The sequence below is a fragment of the Betta splendens genome, chromosome 21 (genome assembly GCF_900634795.4).
Source record: "Betta splendens chromosome 21, fBetSpl5.4, whole genome shotgun sequence".
In the NCBI taxonomy this organism is placed as follows: Eukaryota; Metazoa; Chordata; class Actinopteri; order Anabantiformes; family Osphronemidae; genus Betta; species Betta splendens.
In genome coordinates this window covers 16,071,978-16,095,643 of record NC_040899.1, presented here as the reverse complement: position 1 = coordinate 16,095,643, position 23,666 = coordinate 16,071,978, and the positions used below count along the sequence as shown (strand labels likewise).

The window sequence follows — 23,666 nt, the reverse complement described above, 5'->3', positions numbered from 1 at the left end:
TCCGTGGTTAATCAGTCACAAGCATTTATAGTAAGCTGAAACTTTCACTTAATCATGATTTCACTCAGTGTTGCCAGATACACGATAATTATTGTATTTATACAATAGTTTTGGGGTCTGTACAATCTACAATATGGTAGAGCCAATATACAATCATTTTAACACTGCTGTTCAACATATTTTGATGTTGTTTTGATTGATGTGCACATCACCAGAAACTTTCACTCGTAGCTGGTTGGCTCCTCCCCTTTGTCAATAAAATCCGCAGCTTTGCTGATTGTTTCACGGTTGCACAATTCATCCAGCTTTGACAAATAATCAAACCAATCAGCTTTATGAACCTGCATGGGCGTTAGACGCAGCGTATCAGGGACTGTTGCTGGGAGTGAAGCTGAAGCCTTCTGCCGCTGCTGTGGCGTTCAAGTGGTGTAGGACGTTACAGTGATAAAACACGTCAAAGAAAACACATGCAACACGGGAAGCCTTTTTCTCCAAAAATAATAAAAATATTTGTTTAATTCAAATAACTAAGCCTCCGTGTTATTTCTTTAGGTTATGTGCATATAGAATAGCTTTGTTTTTAAATGCATTGTGATTTTAGTTTATACTATAGTTAAGGTCAAACTACGATCATTTTAAAGCGACAGTACAACATTTCTTCATTTCTTATATAGCATCACTGATTCCACTGCATGTGGTTCGTTTGTGGTCTGTGTGATTTCCTGACCTTCTGACTGTATGTTGGATTTTGCTCTCGTCGGATGCATGGTGGTGTTGGTTGTATTGTACAAATCTTCACAGGCTTAGTTGTTTTGGACTAATCAGCTTATTCGTTTTGGGACGGGATGTTCATTTAGTGTTCCATCATTGTTTATTCATCTGGCATCCTGCAGATTATCAGACTGGTAGTTATGTTTTTAGCCCTTTATCATTGTGACAAAGAAACATCTAACAGAGACCCTATATTTTTGTGCCTCCTGACATTCATTTTCACTCAGCGCTTTGTGCTCTCTTACATACTGTAATTGCCACCTGGTCTCCTGTTACTTTACCAGCCGTCACCATCTTGGTTTTCCATTTGCCTCCCCGTCAACAGTCTCACTTGCCTCCCACTCACGGCCCTGTGGCTGTGCGCCCTGTTGTTAGTCACTATCTTAGTAACCTGCTCTACGCCACTCGGTCTGTTATGTATTAGTCTGATTGGGTACATTTAAAGCACTCGAACGCGGCTTTTGTTCTCTGAGTCCACTCACTAACCACAGGACTCGCCCAAAATACCTCCTTATGCTGTACCTGGTTTCCTAACAGCTCGGTCAATATGTTTGTCAATAGCTGCTATTGTGGTCTTTGTTCTATTACAATATGCAGTGCTACATACAGTACAGTATATACTCTGTAGGGCACTGTAGGGCATACTGTATGTTGCACAGTACACTGGGGGTTTTCTTTTGTTCATGCCTTCTTTCTCTCTTCATGCTGACTTGTCTTTAGGTTTTAACAGCTGAAGTCTGAGGCTTATACTGAGAGTGTCTATTTACAGGTATTTAAAGTTATCATTACAATATGTAGGTAATAAGTTATGAGTGTCACTGTAATGCTGTTACAAGGTCTCAGGTTCAAAGCACACCAGAGCACCAAGTGTGTTTGTGAGTAAGAAACTTTGCACTACAATAGCTCCCCTGGCGCCGCACCGTGGCTGCCCGCTGCTCCCGTCAGGTTTTGCTCAAGTAACTATCTGTCTATATTCTGTATTTGCATTTGTCAGGTCTTAAGTCTTAACTTTGGGCCCTGAAGATGTATATACTGTATATTCTAAATAAACTAAACAGAATGAGCTGCTTGTCGGGCTGAGAGGCTATGCTGCACCCGGAGACAGGAGGAATCATCTGTTATATATCCATGCTGCTTTTTGGCCGTGCTGTGCATGTGCTTGGCTGTTGAGTCTACACTTATAGTGAGGGAGACGTCATCAACGTGTTTCTAATGGGGATCTAAAGGGATCAACTCTTCACGTCACATCACAGCTAGAACACGTTGTATGTGATCACAGTCATTTGACTAAAAAAACACAATCAGGAGACTCATTTTAAATATGTAGAAAGGGATGAATAATTTTTGAAACTTTATGTAATGGCATGTTCCTGTAGGAGAAAAAGGAAGTGGCTTTAACCTTAAAAAACATTCGATCAGAAAGGTGGAGGAGATTGAATTCTCAACATATTCTTTTACAAAACAGTGTTTTGTGACGATTCCCACTTTACGCAAGTTCTTAAAATTACAAAAAAATAAGTACAATTTAACAAACCAGTTAATGGTCAGTATACACAAGAGGAGCGTATAGATGACGTATAACCTGAAACTCACCTTTAAAATGTGGTAAAACGTTTGCAATTTGCCTCATGAATAAGATCACTCATGACAGTGACTTTTGATAAAGTTCTAGTACAGGTACAAACTGAACGTTGTGGTGATGGATGTTTTTGTCAAAGTTACGTGGTAAAATTATACTGTACATCAGTTATAATGACAACAAATCTGAGCGGTTCTAAACCACGACATTTTTAAAGTAATTCACTGACATTTGTTTGATGTTCTGTCTGTTTTCAACAAAGCAATTTTAAAGATTTCCCCAAATCACCTTCTAAATCAAAGAAGCACAGCAATGCCCATCAGAGATGTCTGTTCAGCCAAAGCAAGGCTTGTGTGGGGTCAGCTAGAAGTAGAAAGCTTCCTATCGCTGCATCTACTGTACAAAACGGATTAGAGTAAAATTCAATGAATGAATTTCCCCGCTGTGGGACTAATAAAGGCATTCTAATATACTATACGGCAATCAAGAAAGTCCATAACCTTGATTTTACAACCTAATTGCTTACAGTACTGTATGGTAATTATCAATATCATAGCTCAATAGCAGCAATTATAAATTGTCGATTGTATATTTAGGGTTTTGGACAGATTAAACAAACGAGATGTAAAATATTTATTGGTGACTTGAGTGAGACGTTACAGAGTCAGGCTTGCTGTGCATCCATGTTCTCTTTTTTATGATAAGTGACTGTTGCAGATTAAAATACAGTGTAGAGGGTAAGATCTTCAGTTCAGCAATGCAAAACAAAATGAAAGCAACCTAAGCAAACAAAATATTTGGCCTAAAGTAGAGCAATGAATTAGCCAGAAAGTAGCAATGAATCTGAGGAGCTGCAGGCCTGAATATAATTCCATATAGAGATTATGGTATAATGCAGTTTGGTTGCTTTGCTACTCTAGGGCCTGTCATACAACACAGGAGGGAAACACAAACACTACAGTTCTGTTACCCCCCCTGCATGTGTGTACTGTACTCATACGTCTTGTCTCTCCCTGCACAATGAAGACCTTGTGGAACGACAGCCTATCAAACTATAGATATGAGGATAATACTTTCCATCCGTTAGGTTAGACAGTTTGTGCCGTTTATGAGAGTCATAGACCAGAGGTGTTGTGGCAGCTTAGGACACGTAGATCATTTCTGTTAGAAAAAATGTACCGTAGGTCTCCTTCACCTCCATAATGTGGCTCTGGAGTATTAAATAAATATGTACAGATGACTGGATTATGGATTATCCATTCTCTCAAACAGCTGATCAGATTAAACTGCTTAAGTGAGCGTCTTTTGCGTCTCTCCATGTTTTTAAGGTGTTTTTTATTTATACCATCACTAGCGGACAATCACAATAGCTCCCCGTCCTCAGCCCTGCCCCTTCCCCTTCAAACAGCAAAAAACAAGGAGACGGTTTACAAAATCCATCCATTCAAGATAATTAACAACTCAAAAGAAAACATACAAAAAAGTACAATACGTCGAGGTCAAATCAATCCTTTACCATAGACTAAACTTTCTATGAGATTTGACATCTCAAAAATATATTTATGTACACACTCTGCTGTATTGTACTGTACAAAATGTGGCAACACTTGACACATTCCCTGTAGACATGCAACACCTTACTGATACTGTAAAATTGCCCATCTTAGTACATCCAGTTCTCACTTTTTTACTGAACTATGAGTGTCCAGAAAAAAAAGAAACCAACTCTTGAATCTGGTGGAGATGCAATGCAACATCTTCTCAAACCACAGAGGCTTAATCCCTTGATATAAAATAAAACGGTTAAATGTCATGATAGTATTACGATAGAACGTTTGCAGTGTGGCCTGAATTGGACATTACTGTGACCAATACACGTCATTCATAACCATACACTTGACAACGTTTTGAAACTGCTTCTAAACTCACTGCAATGTTTTGTCTCGAGGACCTGAGTTGACATAGGTTAACATTACGCTGCTAACTGACGACTACCTATGCCAGCAAATAATATGACAGTATGTTGAACCTTATAAGGCAGTGTACATGTCTACACAAGACCCCTGTACCATAACGTGTGACCTACAATGGTAGAGTCCATTTGTGGTAAGAGATGACGGAGATGAGGGTTTAATTAGAAAATTGCACTTATTCAGCATCAGCTTGGTGAACCTCTTTGCAGATACTGTAGCGTTTCCTTGTGCAACAATATGACAACCAAAGAGAGAAGAGTGTGATCCAGAGTGTGCATCTGTGGTATCTTCTGTCCGTGTGTGACTACGAAGGAGACATAGCAAACGTGGGGGGAAAAGAACCATGCACTTGGTTACGTGTGAATGACTGCAGCCAAGTCCAGACTGCAAAAGGTGGAGGCAGTCTTCTGTGTGCTTCGTCAAGAAACGGAGCGCTCCCAAATGGAAATGACATGTGGGTGGAGGGGAGTCCCCTGCCTTCAGCTCCGGGCCGGCAAGAGTCACCGTTGTGTCCTTTAGTTACTTACTCAAGACATTTACACACACACACACACACACACACACACACACACACACACACACACACACACACACACACACACACACACACACACACACACACACACACACACACACACACACACACACACACACACACCTACCTAAGAGCATTAGCCACTCTAACGCAGTGTCCATGTCTGGATAAACAGTTGGTCCAAATGCGAAAGGCCTTGACGGATTTTAGCAAAATTCTCTTAAGCTCTGCCAAAGGTCTAACCCTCCAGGCCTCCTGCCTGCTACTCCTCCTCCTCCCCGTCTTCCGCAGGCAGTGGTAGCAACTCCTCCTTCAGACATTCTCTGTAGAAACCGGTCAGTGTGGCGTAGAGATGCTGGTGACTCTGGAGGGAGAGGAAATGGCCCTCATCTGGGTAGATCTGGTGAACAGAGATAATGTTGGTGGAACTAGGAACAGCTTTATAATATAAAATTGGGTTGGTAAAATGTTCAGTTTCTTCCTAACATTAAATTGTTTTTAGGCTCTAAGAAATGGTTACATATTCAAGCAAACATGTTTAGAAAAACAAGGTGTTTCTGTTTAAGTTAAAGACATACATTGTCCCGGATTAACCTCATTTTTTTTTCCAGGTTTAGTAGTGCTGCTGCATCAATGCCACCATGTTGATTTCATGCATTCTGATGCCCTTACGCAATTATTGTATCTGCTCCAGAAGCATTTGGTAAAAGGTGTGCTTCACTTTCTGACTATATGACTGCAGCATAGACACTTCGCCTCGACTGTGATTCCTCTGTGACACACACCTGCATTGAGTAGTTTGCTCCAACTTTTACAAGGCTCTTGACGAGCTCAGCAGAATGTTGAAAGTGGATGTTGGCTGCAAATAAAAAATCAAAAACATAAAGAGTCAGCCTGAATCTTAATGAAAGAAAAGAGACATTTAGATTGTGACAGGATGGAAATACCTCAACAAGTTTGACATGCATGGCTCATCAGTGAATGTGTTTCTCTGAAAATCCCAGCATCAATTTAGATACCCCCCCTTTCCTTTTATCTTCTGATTAAAATCCATTTTGCCTCATTACCTTCCAGGATTGCATGCGTCTGCGATGCACCAGTAGTCTCAACAGTGATGAACCGCAGATACAGTATTTTCATTTCATCACTATTTACTTTGTCTTACCATCTGCTGTGCCGTGCACCAGCATTAGTGTCTGCTCCCTAAGTGCCTGGATGTTCTGCAGCACGCTGGAAAACTGTGAAGAAACCACAAACAGTGAAAGTAGATGGATGGATATTACTGCCACTGAGGAAAGCAATAAAAACAGATACAGAGTGTGATCAATGTGATAACAGGCATCACATGTGGCTGTTGTCACACTGTCATTTAAGGTTTACATGTACATGTATTTTTTTTACTTGGGTACCAAATTTGCATGAACATACAATTACTAAAACAAGTGAAAAGGTTTTTACTTGTTTTCTTTTGGTTTGGTTTGCTTCCATAAAAACACTTTTATTCTTCCTTGCTGAGAAAACACCTGAACAGTTTATGTGTGTGTGAGGCCTGAACAAGGCAGGAACCCCTTCACACGAGAACAGAGCTCCTCCATGTGATCTGACACACCCGGTGCGTGCCATTATCAAAGTGAGATGAGTGGCAAAGTGTGACAGAGAACACACACACACACACACACACACACACACACACACACACACACACACACACACACAGACTTCTGACTTTGATAACGGCGAGACATTCGGTAACTGTGGGAGCCTAACTGTAGGTAGTGGTGTTACACTTTTAAACATCAATGGCAAACAAGTGCGGAGAGGCAGTAAACACGCACCTGATATCTGCTGTCATCCCGTAATGGCATGCCGAGGTATCTCTCAGAGAACGCTGATGCTGTGCAAATGAGAAGCCACAAACAGACAGTGCTTCAGCTTACACCCAAATGAAACGCTGTCAATGCGAAGGAAAGCCTTGTGCAGGAAAAATCTTTTCTGTCCGCTGTGTTTTTACTCTGGTCTGTGAATGTGCTTTGAAACGCTACAAACATTTAACACCTTCAATCAGAAGACAAATACTTGACAGAGGAAGCAGGTGAAATGATCTCCTACCCGCTTCGCTTCAAATGTAAAGGGTTTGGTGCTCACCGTAGAGTTTCCAGTCTGTCACCGGAGACATTGCACATGCACATTTAAAGAGAATGTCGGTGGACTTGAGCATCATTAATGTTATGTATGCTCCATAACCCTGAGAAACACAAAAACAGTCATGTTGTTTAAAAGTGAACTTCTACCACTGGAGTCCTTCCATTTGACTTTATAGTGTGCCACAAAGAGAAACTCACCCTTCCAAACACTGCTATTCGTGTACGATCAATATATGGAAATTTCATTATGTAACTGAAAAACAAAACAAATATTCATGAAGTGCAATATTTTATATAATACATATTGTAATATATCCATTGAGAATTTTAGCGATAAAGCATGAACAGGTATGTATATATATATATATACGAACGGAAGAGAGGCCACACACACACACAGAGAAGAGGCCAACTTCATACAGAAATGCCATCAGGGGAATTAAATTCAGGTCCTTGTTGCTAGTAAGTGATAGTGCTAAATGCTAGAGTGCAAAAATACCTTAGTGTACCTAACTGTTATGATACATTGAGGAAGGCATTCAGAGTCATCGCAGGGGCTTGAGTAAAAAGATACCAAATCATACCAGATACCAAATACTGCTGCTGCTTTCTATTTTATCTGTTTTGTCTATTTTTTATAATGCTCTGGTTTCTTTGTTGTGAACTGCTGCTGAGTGCATCCATAGTTTTGTACATGTACAATGACAATAAAGTTCTATTCTATTCTATTCTATTCTATTCTATTCTATTCTATTCTATTCTATTCTATTCTATTCTATTCTATTCTACAACATTACATACTCTGGGTGTATATGGTAATTCATGTAATGAGAATGTTTTGTGTTCAATTATTTCTTAAACAGGTTTCTTAAAAAGGTTGCTGTACTTGTTGCTCGTACCTGAGATTAACAGCTGTTCGCTGAAGTACTTTTATTTAATTTAATCCTACCTTCTTGCAGTGCTTCCTAATGATCCTGTTATTAATCAAGTATCACCACTATCCTAAATAGCTGACTTTGTTACTGAATCTTCAAACTGTTACTGTGTTACAGTGGTATGTTTGTGTAGCAGTTAAAGGTGAAAGTAGTACCCAATATTTCTGGAGCTAGAACAGCGATGTTTGTCTTTCACTGAAATAAGCTTTGATTTTTAAGCTAATAAGCTTCAGCTCAGCGCTCTGGAAATGACAACAGGTAGAAATGGATTAAAATGGAACCAAAATGCCAGCAGCTGCATCGATTCGGTTGTCATGACAGCAATCACAAAATCCTGTTTAAACGTAAAGTAGTACTTTGATTGACAGCTGGATCAGGATCAGCCTATGTTGGTGCTGCCTGTTAGTGATCCAACCAAACACCTCGTCCTCCTCTTTACACATCATCACACTCATCATGCATATTTGCTCTATGTCAAATACTGACAAATGGGGACTCTGGTGTCATTCAGGACTACAATCCTGTTGTCTTTCTATCAGTTACAACAGGTACAGATATGAAGCTTTCCTAAAAGACACGAGTGACTGTTAAATAAAGAGTATCTATTATTGCTGCTAAAAAACACTGAAAATGTCAAACTGAAAATGTCACGAAAAGATGTGTGCTGCTCCTTTGCCTTTTTTGTTAAAGTTTAATAAGACAAAACTGTCAACCTACTCTACTGCTGCAATCTGGTCCTGAACGTCAACCGTCCCCAGCCTCTGGTGAACCTCGTGGAGGATCCTCTGGCCTTGGAAGCCACTGCCCCGGCCATCCAGACGAGCCACAATGATGTTGTCAGAGCTGACCAAGACAGAGTCCCAGCTGAGAGAGAAGCAGTCGCTCACAGCCTGGCCACCAGGGGCGCTGTCACTGCACACAGAACAGATACAAATAAGACAACTACAACAATCTTAGTAGAATTATAGTGTTTGCGTGGCATTAAAATGTTGAAACTATTTATTTAGTTAATAAATTAAAGATTATCTTGTCTGGTGCATGAGTATAACAAAAATACAGAATGACATTTGGATATAAGTGAACAGTCGACTATAGGGTGATTAAAAAAAAGATGGATTTTTGATGCACACAGACAAAGATTTATTGTATAACTGTCAGTGGAACAATATGCATTGTGCTGAGTCTACAGGGCCACGTACACCAACAACAGTAGCCCATAGTGACGGGAGTCAGAGAAGTCGGGCGGGTAGGAGATCTTCAGAGGCAAGTCTGCAAAGAGAGACCAAAAGAAAGCGACTTCACCACTAATTCATCTGTCACTCACAGTAACAGCACAGAAACCAATACTTCATTCTCACCAAAATGTTCCACTGGAACAGTTCTGAAGTCAGTCAGTTGGATCCTTTTGTACTTTAAGGCCGCCTTCAACACAGAGTTGTTCTCAAGGATGTAGTAATCTGTAAAAATGAGGGCAACAAGTTCAAGTGGTGAAAGAGGCACATGGCTGCTGTGAGCGGTCTAAAACCCGCTGCATGTAAATGACCTATAATAGAAGGAGGATTTGTTTTTGGAGCTGCTGATATAATAAGATGTGATGAGAAGTGCAGGTGGATTATTTAACTGTGAAGTTGAATCCATTTAACTATTTAAGGTTCAACTGTAGCTAATAGCTGGAGCTTCGTACTGTATAACACTATACATAGAAATCTTCAAGGTTATGGTGACTAAAGATAAGCTCTCAAATCGCCTTGAAATCAAAACAGAAGGATTTATAAATAAAACCCAGTAGTCAGAAAACCAAAAGCTAGTAACTAGAAAAAAATACCCGTACTTCCATTTTTAATAATGAGGCAATTTGCTGTTAAATTAAGATGAGAATGCAAAAATGAGTCAAAAGGTTCGAAAATTCAACCTACAGCTACTGGCTCACAAACAGGAGCCCTGCTGTTCTCTCCACACAAGATAAACAATGACTCTGATTTGACCATTTTCCCATTCAAACTATCTGAGAAGCAGCTAAATGAAATGGAATCCATCCAGCATTTCTAATGGAAAACCCCAAATCAATAGACGTCTCATTATGAAACCACCAGGGGCCTTGAGTTCCCAGCTGTGGATAGAGGACCCATCCAAACAACCCTGAGCAAATTGCTTGTTTCTCTGCAGCACAGCTGTTAACTTTGTGAAAAAAAAACAAGAAGCAGAAAGACATGAAGCATGTGTGCATCCAATCTGAGAGGGTGACTGCAGCCATGTGTGTGTATGTACAGTAGGAAAGGGAGATAGGAAAAAATATAGTCACTAACATCTAGTTACAAGACAATGAAACTGCACCAATAATTAGTAGATTTATGAAATCTAAAGAATAAAAGCTAACCAGCCATGTTTAGCTAATGGCCATGATTTCTGCCAATAGCCATGAATACTGTAACAAAACGCTGGACATGGATGACGCATCTTTACCTTCAAACACTGCTAAATGAACAAATACACAGTATAAAGACACTGTAAGCTGTAGCTCTAGAAGACATAGAATAAAAACACAGTGATGCAATGCCCAAAAAGCAGTAGCTTCTGAAAACACTGCTAGGTAGATCTTAATCTTCTGAATTCATAGAATTCTGTGCAATGAAGAGATGTTTATTCAGGTTTTGAAAGACTGACTGCATAAACTGGGGAGTTGGGCCACAAAATTATTATTTATTTTTTACTATGTAGAGTTTTTTGACATCTAGTGGCAAAAACAAGTATTAGTACAACAACTAGGCTTGATTCTCTGTCCCACTTGTTTTAAAATTATGTGTGCCCAGCCATAACTTTGTGATTGTAGAACAGGAACTGTTCAGGAGGACAGTTGTTTGGAGCCCTGTGTCATCACAGACTCAAGCAATAACGTTTGTGCAATAGCACACGCTATGGAGTTCTTACTTGAGTTGTTGAGGCTGTGTAAGATCACAGTAGGGGCTCCAGGACCTAAAAGTGCAGAACAGAAGGTACATCATCATTCTGATTGTACAGATCATAGATTTTAAAGGATCATTTCACAGGTGAATTCTTGGTACATGAAGTAATAAAACATATTTTTGTGTGTTGTCCAATCTCCAATAGACGCTTTAGCTCCTCACAGACTGCTGTAAACTGTGACAGGCTGCTACTTCAGTCAGCTTGTTTGTCACATATCAATGACTCTACCGTAGCAACATAAATTAGGGGTTAAAGGTCACCTTTGTTGCATGGCAGCAGGCTGTCAAAGACTATGCCGTTGACTGTGTTTGTGGGATACTTAGTGAGAGGTTAATGGGGTGGCAGGTTTTCTCAATACCTCAGCTGCAGCTTAATCATTCCCTCAGCCCAAACACAGCCACCTCCATCCTCTTCTGCTTTATTCAGCATCATTCTGTATCTATCTATAGCTTGTGTTGGCTTTGGTCTTTTAATTCATTGTACACAAAAATGGCACCATTATGTGCATGCACCTTGAAAGCACTACATTAATCAAAAGCACTTTATGAACGGAAGTAAAAGATTTGTGATGCCCTTGATGAAATAAAGGTATCGGGACAAGCTTGTGAGAGTTACGTTACCCTCAGTGGCCGCGAGTCTTCTCAGCTGTTTTAACTGCATTTAGATGTACAGAGCAACAATATAACTGAATCAAAGTGCTACAACATCACCACTTTCCTTATGATGTGGAGAAATTGTATGGTCCAATAGGTCACTGTGCCAGGTTTGAACATGCTGCGTCTGAAGAACTAAAAAAACTGAATCACAAACAACATGAGGCTATCCTCTACTAAGGTACTCTGGATAAACACCTTCTAAATGTAATTATACACATAAAAGAAGCTAACTATTTAAAGGTTATGCCTCTCATTTTAGAAATGATGAGAAATGAAAAGCAGTACAGCTCGGAAATACAGCAGATGATCACAGTACAGTAGCTGGGGAAGGAAAATGGCCACAATGTGGACACAATACAAGGAAAGTAATATCAAATAGGGGATTTATGATTGTGTTATGAGTCATTATAGACATTTGTGGGTTATTTTACAGAGGTGTGATTTAAATAAGAATTTTAGGTATATGTCCTATATATTAAATGCAGAGTTTATGTTAATAATAACTAATGGTATAGCAATAATACTGTATTTGACTGCCACTTAGGCTTTAGCAGCTAATGGTACTGTAAATTAATCAGGATCAGAATCAGAATAATTTTTATTTGCCAGGTTTGCACAAGACAAACAAGTAATTGCTCTGAACTGACTCCATCTTTTCATACCCTCATACCGGTTGCGGTGGTGCTGGAGCCTATCCCAGCTATCTACGGAGCCGAGAGGCGGGGTACACCCTGGACAGGTCACCAGTCCAGGGCAACACACAGACAGACAGCCATTCACACACACCTACAGACAACCTAGAGTGACCATTCAACCTAATGCATGTCTTTGAACAGTGGGAGGAAGCACGAGAACCCGGAGAGAACCCACGCAAACATGGGGAGAACGTGCAAGTCCACACAGAAAGGCACTGTGCTAGCCACTGCACCACCGTGCTGCTCAATACTCACATATCAATTAGACTTATATACATATTTATAATATTAAGTTATAATCAGAATATAAGTTACCTAAAACTTTACAGTTTGATTTATTTGCATGTTATTCATCAGCTGAGCTCAGTTTCTAGCAAAAAAATAAGTATATTATTATTTGATTTCCTTTTTTTATTGTATAGGCTAAAAAAATAAAGAAATATTTTTCTAAACAAGGCATATATTAAAGAAATTACTCGTCTTCAAGAAAAAACTAAAAAAAATCATTTGCATAATAAGGTGCATTTAGTAGCAGTAGGTTTACTGCATGTCCTACCTTTACAGTAGAGAATGATGTGCTGGTTTGTGGGGCTGATGTCTGCATCAAAGTACAGACAGTGAGCTTTGTTTAGCTCACAAGTTAAACATCGTCGTGGGAACAAACCCACAGTTTTAACACTGAAAAGACAAAATAAACACAAACCATCTGAGTATGAAGGACATGCAGCTCATCCAGGTTCACTGTGGTCAAATAATAAAAGTCAAGCGTATCCAGCTAAAATGGCCTCCTGCTACTTGTTAAATTTGCCTTATAACAAAACGTGGGAACAGTGATGTGAAGCAACTAACCTGTACAGCTGGCGTCTTCGTGATGAACCCTCTGTACTGAGGAAATACCTGCCAGGAGGAAACAAAGGCGAGGTCGCATTTATATGAACAGCTTCTGTACAGTAAATGTTAGTGGTTAAACGGTTAGTGGATGGCCAACGGTAAGAATTTAGTACTTCAGTCAGTCAGTCTGATACATAATCACTCAGTTTGTTTCACTTTGACAGTGAGTCAGTGAGTCAGATCAGTCTGATAGCTAGTTATTAATAGATTTGACTTACAGGTTGTCAGAGTTTTCATCATAGGCAATGATCTTGGTCACCTCCCAGTTTCCTGATGTTAGATGCCGCACTTCATTTTGATCTGCTCTGAACTGCAATAAACAAAAGATGATAAAATTATGATAATAATATTGGTTAGAACCAGCGGTTTGTTTAACTCCAGACACTTTGTCTCATCTAATTACTGAGATTAGAGATTATCCAAAAATCACAAAAAATAGCAGTTAATCTTTGAGTATTCTGAGGACTGGCTGAAATATTTTGAGATTTTTGTCCAAAATCCATGTTCTGTAGTCCTTTCACGTATGAAAATAAGAAGAGGTGATGTCCTGGTGCTTCTCTACCTGCACCTCTTGTGTCTAAATTAACTTTCTCATTTAGTAAGAACTGTCCAATGTGATTAAAGTCCAAAGGGTCTGGGTCAGTACAAAACTAAAAGACTGGTCTGGGCAACACAATCCAGTAAACCCAAAGTTTCTTTGTGCATGAATCTGTCTTAAGATGCACCTGTGTAGTAAACATAGCAATGTGATGAAACTCTCCACGTCCTCCTTGTTTGACCGGGACAGTCAGGAAGAATCTGCTGCCGTCTTTGGAGAACACTGGCTCTTGATTCTGCACAAAGAAAATAAGCATCAGATTAAGATCTAAAGCTTCTTTAACATTGTTCCATCAGTTGGCTTGATTACAGATTAAATAACAACACATGTTATGGTTGTAAAACGGGACATGATTATGATGACAAGGAGAGATGACAGAAATGTGCAGATGTAGTTTAGGGTCAAACCACTTAAGAATGAACAGTTTGTTACTCTTGAGGCTCGATCAATGTACATCTGCTAAGTTAGCGTATCGAACCGAATGCTGAATACTGGACCATTACCACAATCTGAAACTTAAAGCCTGTATCTAACTAATAAAAATATATTTAGCTTATGTGCTGCACTGCATCAAGCACTGCATTAACACATTGATAGAACATTTTCAAATAGCACTAGAATATATATTGTCCTGAGAGCAATTAGTTGGAAATTAAACCGTTTTGTTGGATGTTAAATTAAAACGATGTGATGTAATTCATCACTGTACATCTGTATCATGTGAGGTTACTACAGGTTTCACATTTAAATGTGCAGAATGCAAAGGAGAATTATATTGATCAAACAATGTTACAATGTGGCCGATCATTGTTTTTCATTACATTAATGAAAGGTTTTTTAACATAAAGTGGGAAATCGGGTAGATTTAAAGTGAGAGTGTTTGTGGGGAGGTCAGGACGGATGAATGGGAGGACAATCGTGAAGCAGAGATAGCATTGAATGCATTTACTGCTAGATCACACACTTTCAGTAAATGAAGAGAACATTACCTGCTTAGAGAGCCAGAGGTCTGAGGTCTCTTCATGTCTCTGAAAAGATGAGCAGAAATACCCAGTTCATTCACTCAAATAAGCAAATCATGATCAATAAAGTACTTTCACAAACTCTTCTATTTCTGTCAGCAAAATGTTATTTCATGATCCTGTAAAAACTTTGGAAGTGTTCAGTGAAACAGTCATCTGTCAGATAAAGGAGCTTACTTTATTTTAACACACCGCTGGGCACAGCCTTCCCAGTTCAAACCGATGCATGAGTAGGAACCAGAGTTCTGGCCGGGGATCCTGGACTCTGTGTCTTGGCTGCCCAGCATGTTGTTCATGCAAATCACATCCAATCAGGAACCACAGAATTGTGAGCAGCTTGTTGAGTCACACAGTTTCCCATCCAGATGTGTGGATAATACAGAAATATGTGCTTTGCTAGTAGTTTAGCTGTAGATGTACCAGGCTGAGTTGGACATCCCAGCTGTGAGGAAGCAGGTAGATTTTTAGCATAGCGATAATTCATGGGGCTGCTGTTGATTAACTTCTTGCAGTGATTTCTCTTAAAAAAATGATGTCAAAGCTGAATTATTTGGTTTTTAAATGCTAATACAATTTTGTTATGTCAGAACATCAATAGATTCTGATTCTGAAAAGATCACAAAGCTTTTTGATATTTTCATGCAAAGATTTCCTTGGGGGGGACCTTGTGTGTGATGCCATGCTTTGTATGTAAGTCCTGTTTGAGTTGAATTCTTTTCTGTCCTTGTGTTTACTCCTGAAAAGGTCATTAAGAGCTTAATGGATCCTCAAGGAACCTGTGAGTTGTAGTTAATATAAGTATTAGACCAGCACAATTAGCTCCTCTTCAACTCACTGCAAAGCCCATGGCAGCAGCTTACTGGGCTCAAAGTGCAAAATGATTTTAAAAAAACGAGTGCTCTTGACAAACTGAAAACAACAACTAGACAATAGCTTTACCTTGGACAAGTCTGAACTAGACTGGATTAAGTACAAAGAACACTCTGGCACACTGACAAGCACTACTTCACCTCAGACGAATAAACACATCATGTTGAAACTTTCAGGCTGTGTTCAGAAAACTGCAGTGAACGCTCTGACTAGATTTATTATCAGTTGCACACTTTAAGATGGGTTTAAAATGCCCATCTTGCATTTGAAGCCTCCTCTTACACACCCACCCACCGTGACGCATGCCCCAGTTGTGGTGTCGCACACAGTCAGGATGGAGATGTTCTGGGCCCGGTTCAACCACCTGACAGACGTCTTGGTCTTGCTGATCCACCTTACCATGGTCACATAATGTTCCCTGTGAAAATCAACACAATGCAAAGGATATTTGGTTTTCTGAAAATATCTTCAAAAGGAAACTGACTGTTAATGTACAGTTGTTCAACTAATAAACTGTCTATAGTTGGACAATTTGAAAGATGGTAACCAAAGAAATTTATTTTTTATTTACATTTTATTTTATTTGACACAAAATAAATTTCCAGCTTCCTCACAACAACAGAAAAGAGCAGAGCAGCACACATACATCACCAATGAAGCTACAAGGTAACAAACTCATCAAATGTTGACCTTTTAAAACAGTGAAAGCAAAGACATGCAGCTTCTCTCACCGTAGTTTGAGAGTCTCTGGAGGCATCAGCTCCAGTGTGTGCGTCGGCCCATAGAGATTGACAACGTAGAGCTTCACCACAGGGTTGGGTTGGCCGGCCTGTGAGCAGAATAAATGAATGTGACTGTGGCTGCAGAGTCAAATAAATAACCATCTGTAGCAGCCCTTAAAAATACTTTAACATACTGGTAAATGTGTCAAGAGAAAACACATGAAACGCTGCTGATTAAACATGATGCAGCGCAGAAAGTCTAAAGCATTTTTCAGGTGCAGCTATAAACAACAGTTGTTGGCTTTTTACAAACACAAAAAGAAAACATCCCTCATGTGTCAGCGCTGATGTGAGATGTTAAATGACTTGTAGAAGAACCTCTCGGTCTGTGTCATCATTTTCTTTTCACAACACTTAAAACTGCTCCTGCAGACACGGCTGCACAGTTTGGTTTAAGAAGAAAGACTCCACTGAGCTACAGTGTTGTGTGTGAACACTGCATTGTGTTGGAGAGGGGTAATTGGTTCCCTCCCTCCTGCTCAGCCTTCATGTATGACTGAACACTGGCTCCGCTCTCACATTGACTGACACCTAACAAAAGGTGTTTTTACCACTTTCCGTCTCCAAACTGCATTGAAAGTGTCAAAGAGAACAAACTGTGTGGAGGAAATCGAATAATAGAATAAACTGTGTTCAGAGAACACTTTGCCTGCTTTGCTTTCTGTGCTTTTGATTCGAGCAAATGTACTAAAGAACAACTAAATTCTCTGTAATACAACTCAGACAAAGTCAAATTAGCTACTCTAGCTAATATGACACAATAAATATTTCTTGATGACAATAATTAGGTTCTTGACATATAAATCTATTACATCAAACATCATTTTTACCTTGGGGTATGGATACTGCTTCCCTTTGGGGTACACCATGCCAGTGAAACGAGGTAAAGCCATGGTTGGCACCAAACTGTCATTCAGGACGAGGAAGGCCAGTCGTTCTCCATCAGGCGACCACCAGTGTGCCACGTGGGTCTGAAGGATCTCCTCTGCTCAACAAAAGACTCAGTATGTAAGAAACTGCCATCACAAATGAAGATTTCATTGTACAAGTAGTGCAAGTACACATGGCACAATCTGCTAACTTACAGCCAGTATATGCAGAACTCTTGGATTTGTATTTTTTTAGTTTAGTAGGTTGTACACAGTTGGACAATTTATATCACAATGACATCTTTACATCCCAGCACGATGCAGCTGTCGGGTCTAAATGCTGTAGTCTGCATTTTGTTGGCTATTATTACATTAAAGAAAAACATTACCGTTTTTCAATGGAGGTTGACTCAAACAATGCTAGGTAGTATTTAACAATGAAGGAACAATCAGATTTCTCCATATTTTCTATGCAAAAAAATGACCATTTATTCCTTTCAAAAGTCCCCTGAGACATCTCAGGGGATTGTTTGCCATGCAATCACAGACTAGAACTAGTGCTTCCTGTTTTTTTCTGAACCTGCCCCAGCAACGGCTGGGCTGAGAAGGGGGTGGAGCTAAATGACAGGTGGGTTCAATCACTGCAGCTCAGGTGATTCGCCAGAGCGCAATGCATTCTGGGTGTGGTAGGATATACCATTTTTAGCTACAACCCCTCTTACTTCCGTTTCCCTGTTTTCTCTGAACATAAACCATCAATGTTAAATATTGTTGCACATTTTTGCTGATAAAATGTAAAATATTTATAACACACCCTGCTTTTCAGTGGTGAAGTATCAGTTTAACGGACCAGTCACCTTATAAAATTATACTGTATTACTTTTGTTTTGCTAATTGCTTTTTTGTTTTTATTTAAAGCTTTTATACTATCTTTTATAACATAATGTTGTAATACACACTATTTCAATATATTGTATATTTGTCACTACAATAACAACATATGATAATATGGGATGATTATGTTTTTATAGAAAATACTGTCTTACTTGCGCTGTGATGATTACAACAAATAGATTTATTTAATACTCAACAATAAAATACAGTGCAATGAAACCAGGCTACTAAAACAGAAGAAATATTAATTGTTAACAATCTCTGTGATTATACTTAAGAAATCTATTAGCATTAGAAAAAAAAATGGGTCACTATAGGTGCTTCCCTTTTAGAAACATTTACATAAAACCAATTTCCCGAGAGGAAGGCCAAACAGTGTTTGCTTCCTTAAAGTCACATAGAATGTCAGTGGGGAGATAGCTACACTAGAGCAAACATCAATATTTAATTGCTGTAATACTTCGGTTTTGATTTAATGAGACATTCCGTCAGTGGTTTGGTAACTGGGTTAGATAGTATCATTATTTGTTCCACTGTGGCCTCTCACCAACTCATTACCAGACCTCTGTTGTCACTAGGGCATCCAAACCACTATATTATAGGATGCTTGTAATACATTCAGCTACTGGAATAGAATCTAAAAGCATGAGAGGATGGTGATGCATGCATGTACCTTCATACAGCCAGTCAGCAATCCCATTGAAAATCACCCCTTCCTTCCCAGAGGATGTGAGCCTGAGAGAGTTACTCTTGACATCTGACTGGTAGTAGATGTTATTTTCAAAAACGTAGATCTGGAAGAAAAAAGCAAATTAACAAAAATATTATAGAAGAGTTTCACAACTTTCAGGTAATAAGAATAAAAGATTAAAGATGCATTGTCCAAAATATGCAGTATTCACAGTTTTATTTCCATTTTTACAATATTCAGCTACTGTATGTTTCACATTCATAAATAACCAAGTAATTACAGTAAAAGTGCCAAATTATTAGTAGTATGCAATATGCGGTATAGTCGCCACATATGTTTATTCATTTCAATTAAGCACTAAATCTGCCGTTGGCCTTTCCAAAGAGCCAACAGTCAGCAGCAGTCTGTGATCCTGCATTCTTTCATAGTCTGCAGTCTGTCTGCTATGTCATCAGTACATGTGCTAAAAAGTTCAGAGAAACTGGAATTTCAAAGCAGCTGCAAGCATGAAGTGAAAATGTGAAGGCTTGTTATTATTACTGTGGAATTACATCACTGTAAAATGTTTAACCGCAGGTTTAATCACATAACAAGAGTTGAAATATACATTTCTTATAGCAGTGTCTTTAAAAAAGGAAGTTTAAATATTTGATGTTCCTGCTGTATTTATTATTATTTCATGGTTATATATATTACAGACAGTGACACATAAACATTGTAAGATTATACTGTGGATTACTTCCACACCAGTATCTATGAAAAAAATCTATGAAAATCGAAAAAAGCTCAGCACACAAGATAATGGTGACAATGAATGTGAGTTCACTCTGACCGGAATGAACAATGATTCATCAGGATTTATGTCGTACGATATTCCTCGCTTAAGAACACGTAGAGCCCTAATTCATATTCACTGTGTGACTTTCTTTCATTCTACTAATGAGAGTTCACAAATTCCCAAACAATTGCTAAGAGGTTCACTTACAAGCTCCCAAAACAACACCTATGGTTCTTTCCACAGATGCATCTCCACTTACTAATGCTTAATCACTGGAGAGCCAAAAATCCTTCACATCTGTCTAGCTGTTGTTTCCTTATCACTGTAATGACTTCATAATAGAGTCATATTTGGTTTATGCTCAAATATTTCACACTGAAATTGCACATACATACAGACTAAGCCACTGTTTGTTGTCAATACATCTGTGTGGCTTAGATAAATACAAAAGTGTACAACGGGAGAAAATTTACATATAATTAGGGATCCTCATAAGGCAAACGTGGAGCATTATGAACTATAGAAATGTCTGGCACTGAAACCACAGACAACAATGTGCATCGTCACAGTTCCAATACATATGAAATAAAGATAGAGAGGGAGATATAAAAACATTCTGTAATACGCCATGACACCTTGTTTCTACCATTTATTTAAACCCACAGAGATGAAGATTCATTCTTATTTTGATGACTATAAAATACATTAAATACATCACAGTAGCTTCATTGTCTGATGTTGATGTTGTTGAGCCAAAGGCACTTTGATGGTTCAGTAGCATAACAAAAAGAAACATTAATATTTTAGTTACGCCTAAACCTAAAGTGATATAACATTAAGTAACTAAGTAATAGTGAAGTTGAGTGCTTCCTCACCAGCTGTTGGCCCTGCACCCCCCAGGCGGCGTACTGCAGGACTGAGTTTATGACCTCCGGAGGGTCAAGCTCCCATACCTCACTGAAGAAAAGCAAAACGAATAATGTCATCAACACCTACAGGAGGAGGTCATACTGTACGTATCATAAAGACACTAACAACCATGGAAACAACTGACTAGTTACACTGAGGAACAAAGCATGTGCTGGTGTTTCAGCAGACTCCTCAGAGTATCCTCCCAACTCCTTTATTCTAAACCCTAAATTTATGATTACAACAGAATGAGTTACAGTACATTGCAGAAATAAAATTCCATTTTAAAAACACAATGTTGTGTTACATTAAATGTTGCAGTTTTTATAGTTATAGTATAGTATAGTTTTTATCAGCTGATTTGAAATTCTTCTACATGTGCTTGTATTTGACAAAGCTGTTAGAAAAAAGAGCTCCAGCTGGGAGCAGAGTGTCAACAGATGCCGTCTGGTATCAAAACGAAGCTGAGTGGAGATGAAGGTTTGAGGAGCTTGTCCGGATTTCTACTGAGCGCCCCCAAAGGAGCAGACGGATGATTACTGTCCAGATTCCTCAGCGCTTCAGTGACTCTGTGGTGTGGTGTATTTATTTATTGTATATGTGCACATGAGGCTTGGTCCTTCAGTTCTACATACAGTGTAAGCTGAACTCGAGTACAATTTTATTGTTTCTTTAATTTTCCTCTAATATTTCTGTCAAACTTGTTTTTTTGAAAGTTTAATATTACTTTTACTCTATTAGTGTAGTTACTAGTAATTCTTCAGAAACAAATAAATGATATAACCAGAGAAACATGACATAAATTATAATGATTAAAAATTCAATTAAAGATGTTTTGTCTGTATTGACTAAAGTCAGCTGGGTTTAGTCTGTATTTTAAAACTTGAAACACTCACGTCTGAAGCGACAAAGTCATTTTGCACAAACCACTATTGATCAGACTTATTTCACCAATGAAGACATGTGTTCTTAACAGGGCTACACCTCCACGGCCACTGAGGGAAACAAACCTACCGTGTGTGAATGTTGTAGATGCTGTAGGAGGCCATGAAGGAGTGGCGGTAAACCTGCACAACGAAGAGGAGAGAGTTTACAAGTGAAGCAGCAGTGCCACACAGCATGACGTGAAATGAAAAGGAGCCATCAAACAGAAGTGACTGCAGGCTGCTCTCCGTGAAAGAATCTGTAGACAATGCAATTTGCATGGGTGACAGTTATGGGACAAAACATTTTAATTCCATCATCGTTGTGAGGCTCTGCACTGAAGGCACAGAGGCAGAGCGCGAGAGAGATAGACGTACAGGGTGGCAGAAGGGGATGTAAAAGCAGAGACAAGCTGTTTCTGACGGGATAACACAACACCAACTGTGGCTGGTGATCATGGATTTAGTTGTGATGTGAGGCAGACAAATCACAAACTCTGTGCTTACTCATTTAATTCGTCCTGGATGGAAATTAAACATTAGGTGACAGACAGAGAGGAATATATTATTCATGTTAAACCTTATCTAAGGGCTGTGAGCGAGTGAATCCCAACATAACAACTGATTCCATCACTGTGCCTCACTCTGGGGTTGGAGCTTAGCTCAGAGGCAGGTTACACCCTGGACATAGAGTGGTTACATTCCTCACACCAGCACTAAGACCAGATGGGCAGATTGCAGGCTGCCTTGACTCTAAGCCTGACCTGCTGCATGTGGGTGGAAGCGTGGAAAGAGGAGTCGACACACGCAGACACGCTGAACATACTAAAGATGTGAACTCCATATAGCTGGATTACAGGTTCACGGAAATACAGATGTCATCTGTCTTAAAGCAGGTGCAGAAAACAAGACATAAAAGAGAAGCAGCCCTGGGAAATCGCTCTCAGCACTTTTCCATTTCATCAAGGACGTTAAAGCAAAAAGTATTACACATCCCATCGGCACAGATGGGGAGTTCAGGTGCTCCTTAGGGTGCAGGCTAGAGGCTACAAGTGCTCTACATCATGTTGGAAGGTGCTGTCCGAGATAGCTCCATTCTGGACCCTTCCTTCAGGCGCTCCATTCAAACACAGGCTAAGTCTCTTTATTTCCCTCTCTGTCAACACGAGTGCTGTGCCTGCTGGCGTGTGTCATTTCCAAGAACCTCATGTCTTCAATTTACTGGAAAAACTGGTTACTGCAGTTCCTCTTCCAGTGAGGAGTGAATCCAGTGACACCGTTTAGTAAAGGCTATCTGAACATTAAATGAAAAAAAAAAACATAAATATATACAGTGTATGAAGGTTGGGTGCATTTCCTGCTCTGTCAGCTTGATGCCCATCCTGTGGTCCATTGGTCTTAAACCCAGACTGTGCTGTATCCACATCCATCTCCATTATATATGGAATCACTGAACTGAACTCCTACGCTGATCATCAGTGAACATTCTAACACATGTTAATGAGCCTAGTGTTGGTTCCAAGGACATGATAAAAGATAACAACACAGCTGCAGCCTAAGCAGCCATGCACAGCCCATAGCAATAAGGTAAAACATTAATAATACAGGCTCCTGTTCATACAGACAGTGTATTACTCTTCGGAGAAATGAGGATTCACTGAGCCCTAAGTGCTGCATATTGACTTTATGCAGAATGTAACTTCTCAATGCATACAGAATGTACTTCATTCCACAAGGGCTTAGTGAGCTCGATATACATTTGCAGGCCTTGTAACAAATATCCCCACACTGTGGAGAACTGTGCCTGAAGTATAAAACAAGTCCCAAGTGAGCTCTGGACACATTCTTCAAACTCCAACATCCTGACATTGTAATTTTATCTTACAACACAGAAAATGGCCCAAGCAAGGCGTCAGAAGAGCCTCAGCCACACCACATTAAGTTTAACACAGAGCTTACAGCTTTGTTACAGGCTTGATAATAATAAGCTAAAAACACATTGTGGACATTTTCAGAATTACTGCAGTGACTGTGAAGATGACTCTTCAAAGCATTAACCAAAAGGTTTTAACCTTGTTTGTGTATTATGTTATTTGAAATCACATGAGCACAATTAAGCATTAACATGTCTATTAAACATCTGTACTGATAATAGGTTAAAGGTTCAAGAATGACAACAGGCTACAA

At 39.3% G+C, this 23,666-nt stretch overlaps 1 protein-coding gene across 2 annotated transcripts in view; it reads right to left on the bottom strand.

Annotated features, from left to right (window-relative positions):
• Window positions 1–2,959: 2,959 nt before the first annotated feature.
• Window positions 2,960–23,666, bottom strand: part of LOC114846741 (inactive dipeptidyl peptidase 10-like) — a 125,036-nt gene continuing 104,329 nt past the window's right edge. For both annotated transcript variants that reach the window (XM_029135752.3, XM_029135753.3), the window contains exons 6-26: window positions 21,571–21,623; window positions 20,523–20,604; window positions 18,852–18,972; window positions 17,246–17,400; window positions 16,365–16,462; window positions 15,928–16,051; window positions 14,731–14,769; window positions 13,869–13,976; window positions 13,362–13,453; window positions 13,102–13,149; window positions 12,809–12,930; window positions 10,866–10,910; window positions 9,296–9,394; window positions 9,137–9,206; window positions 8,655–8,849; window positions 7,201–7,255; window positions 7,004–7,103; window positions 6,694–6,752; window positions 6,024–6,096; window positions 5,644–5,717; window positions 2,960–5,258 (exon numbers count right to left, since the gene is read on the bottom strand). In XM_029135752.3, coding sequence (XP_028991585.1) covers window positions 5,121–5,258; window positions 5,644–5,717; window positions 6,024–6,096; window positions 6,694–6,752; window positions 7,004–7,103; window positions 7,201–7,255; window positions 8,655–8,849; window positions 9,137–9,206; window positions 9,296–9,394; window positions 10,866–10,910; window positions 12,809–12,930; window positions 13,102–13,149; window positions 13,362–13,453; window positions 13,869–13,976; window positions 14,731–14,769; window positions 15,928–16,051; window positions 16,365–16,462; window positions 17,246–17,400; window positions 18,852–18,972; window positions 20,523–20,604; window positions 21,571–21,623 — 1,950 coding nt within the window. In that variant the 3' untranslated portion in view covers window positions 2,960–5,120. The remainder of the gene's footprint in view (window positions 5,259–5,643; window positions 5,718–6,023; window positions 6,097–6,693; window positions 6,753–7,003; window positions 7,104–7,200; window positions 7,256–8,654; window positions 8,850–9,136; window positions 9,207–9,295; window positions 9,395–10,865; window positions 10,911–12,808; window positions 12,931–13,101; window positions 13,150–13,361; window positions 13,454–13,868; window positions 13,977–14,730; window positions 14,770–15,927; window positions 16,052–16,364; window positions 16,463–17,245; window positions 17,401–18,851; window positions 18,973–20,522; window positions 20,605–21,570; window positions 21,624–23,666) is intronic.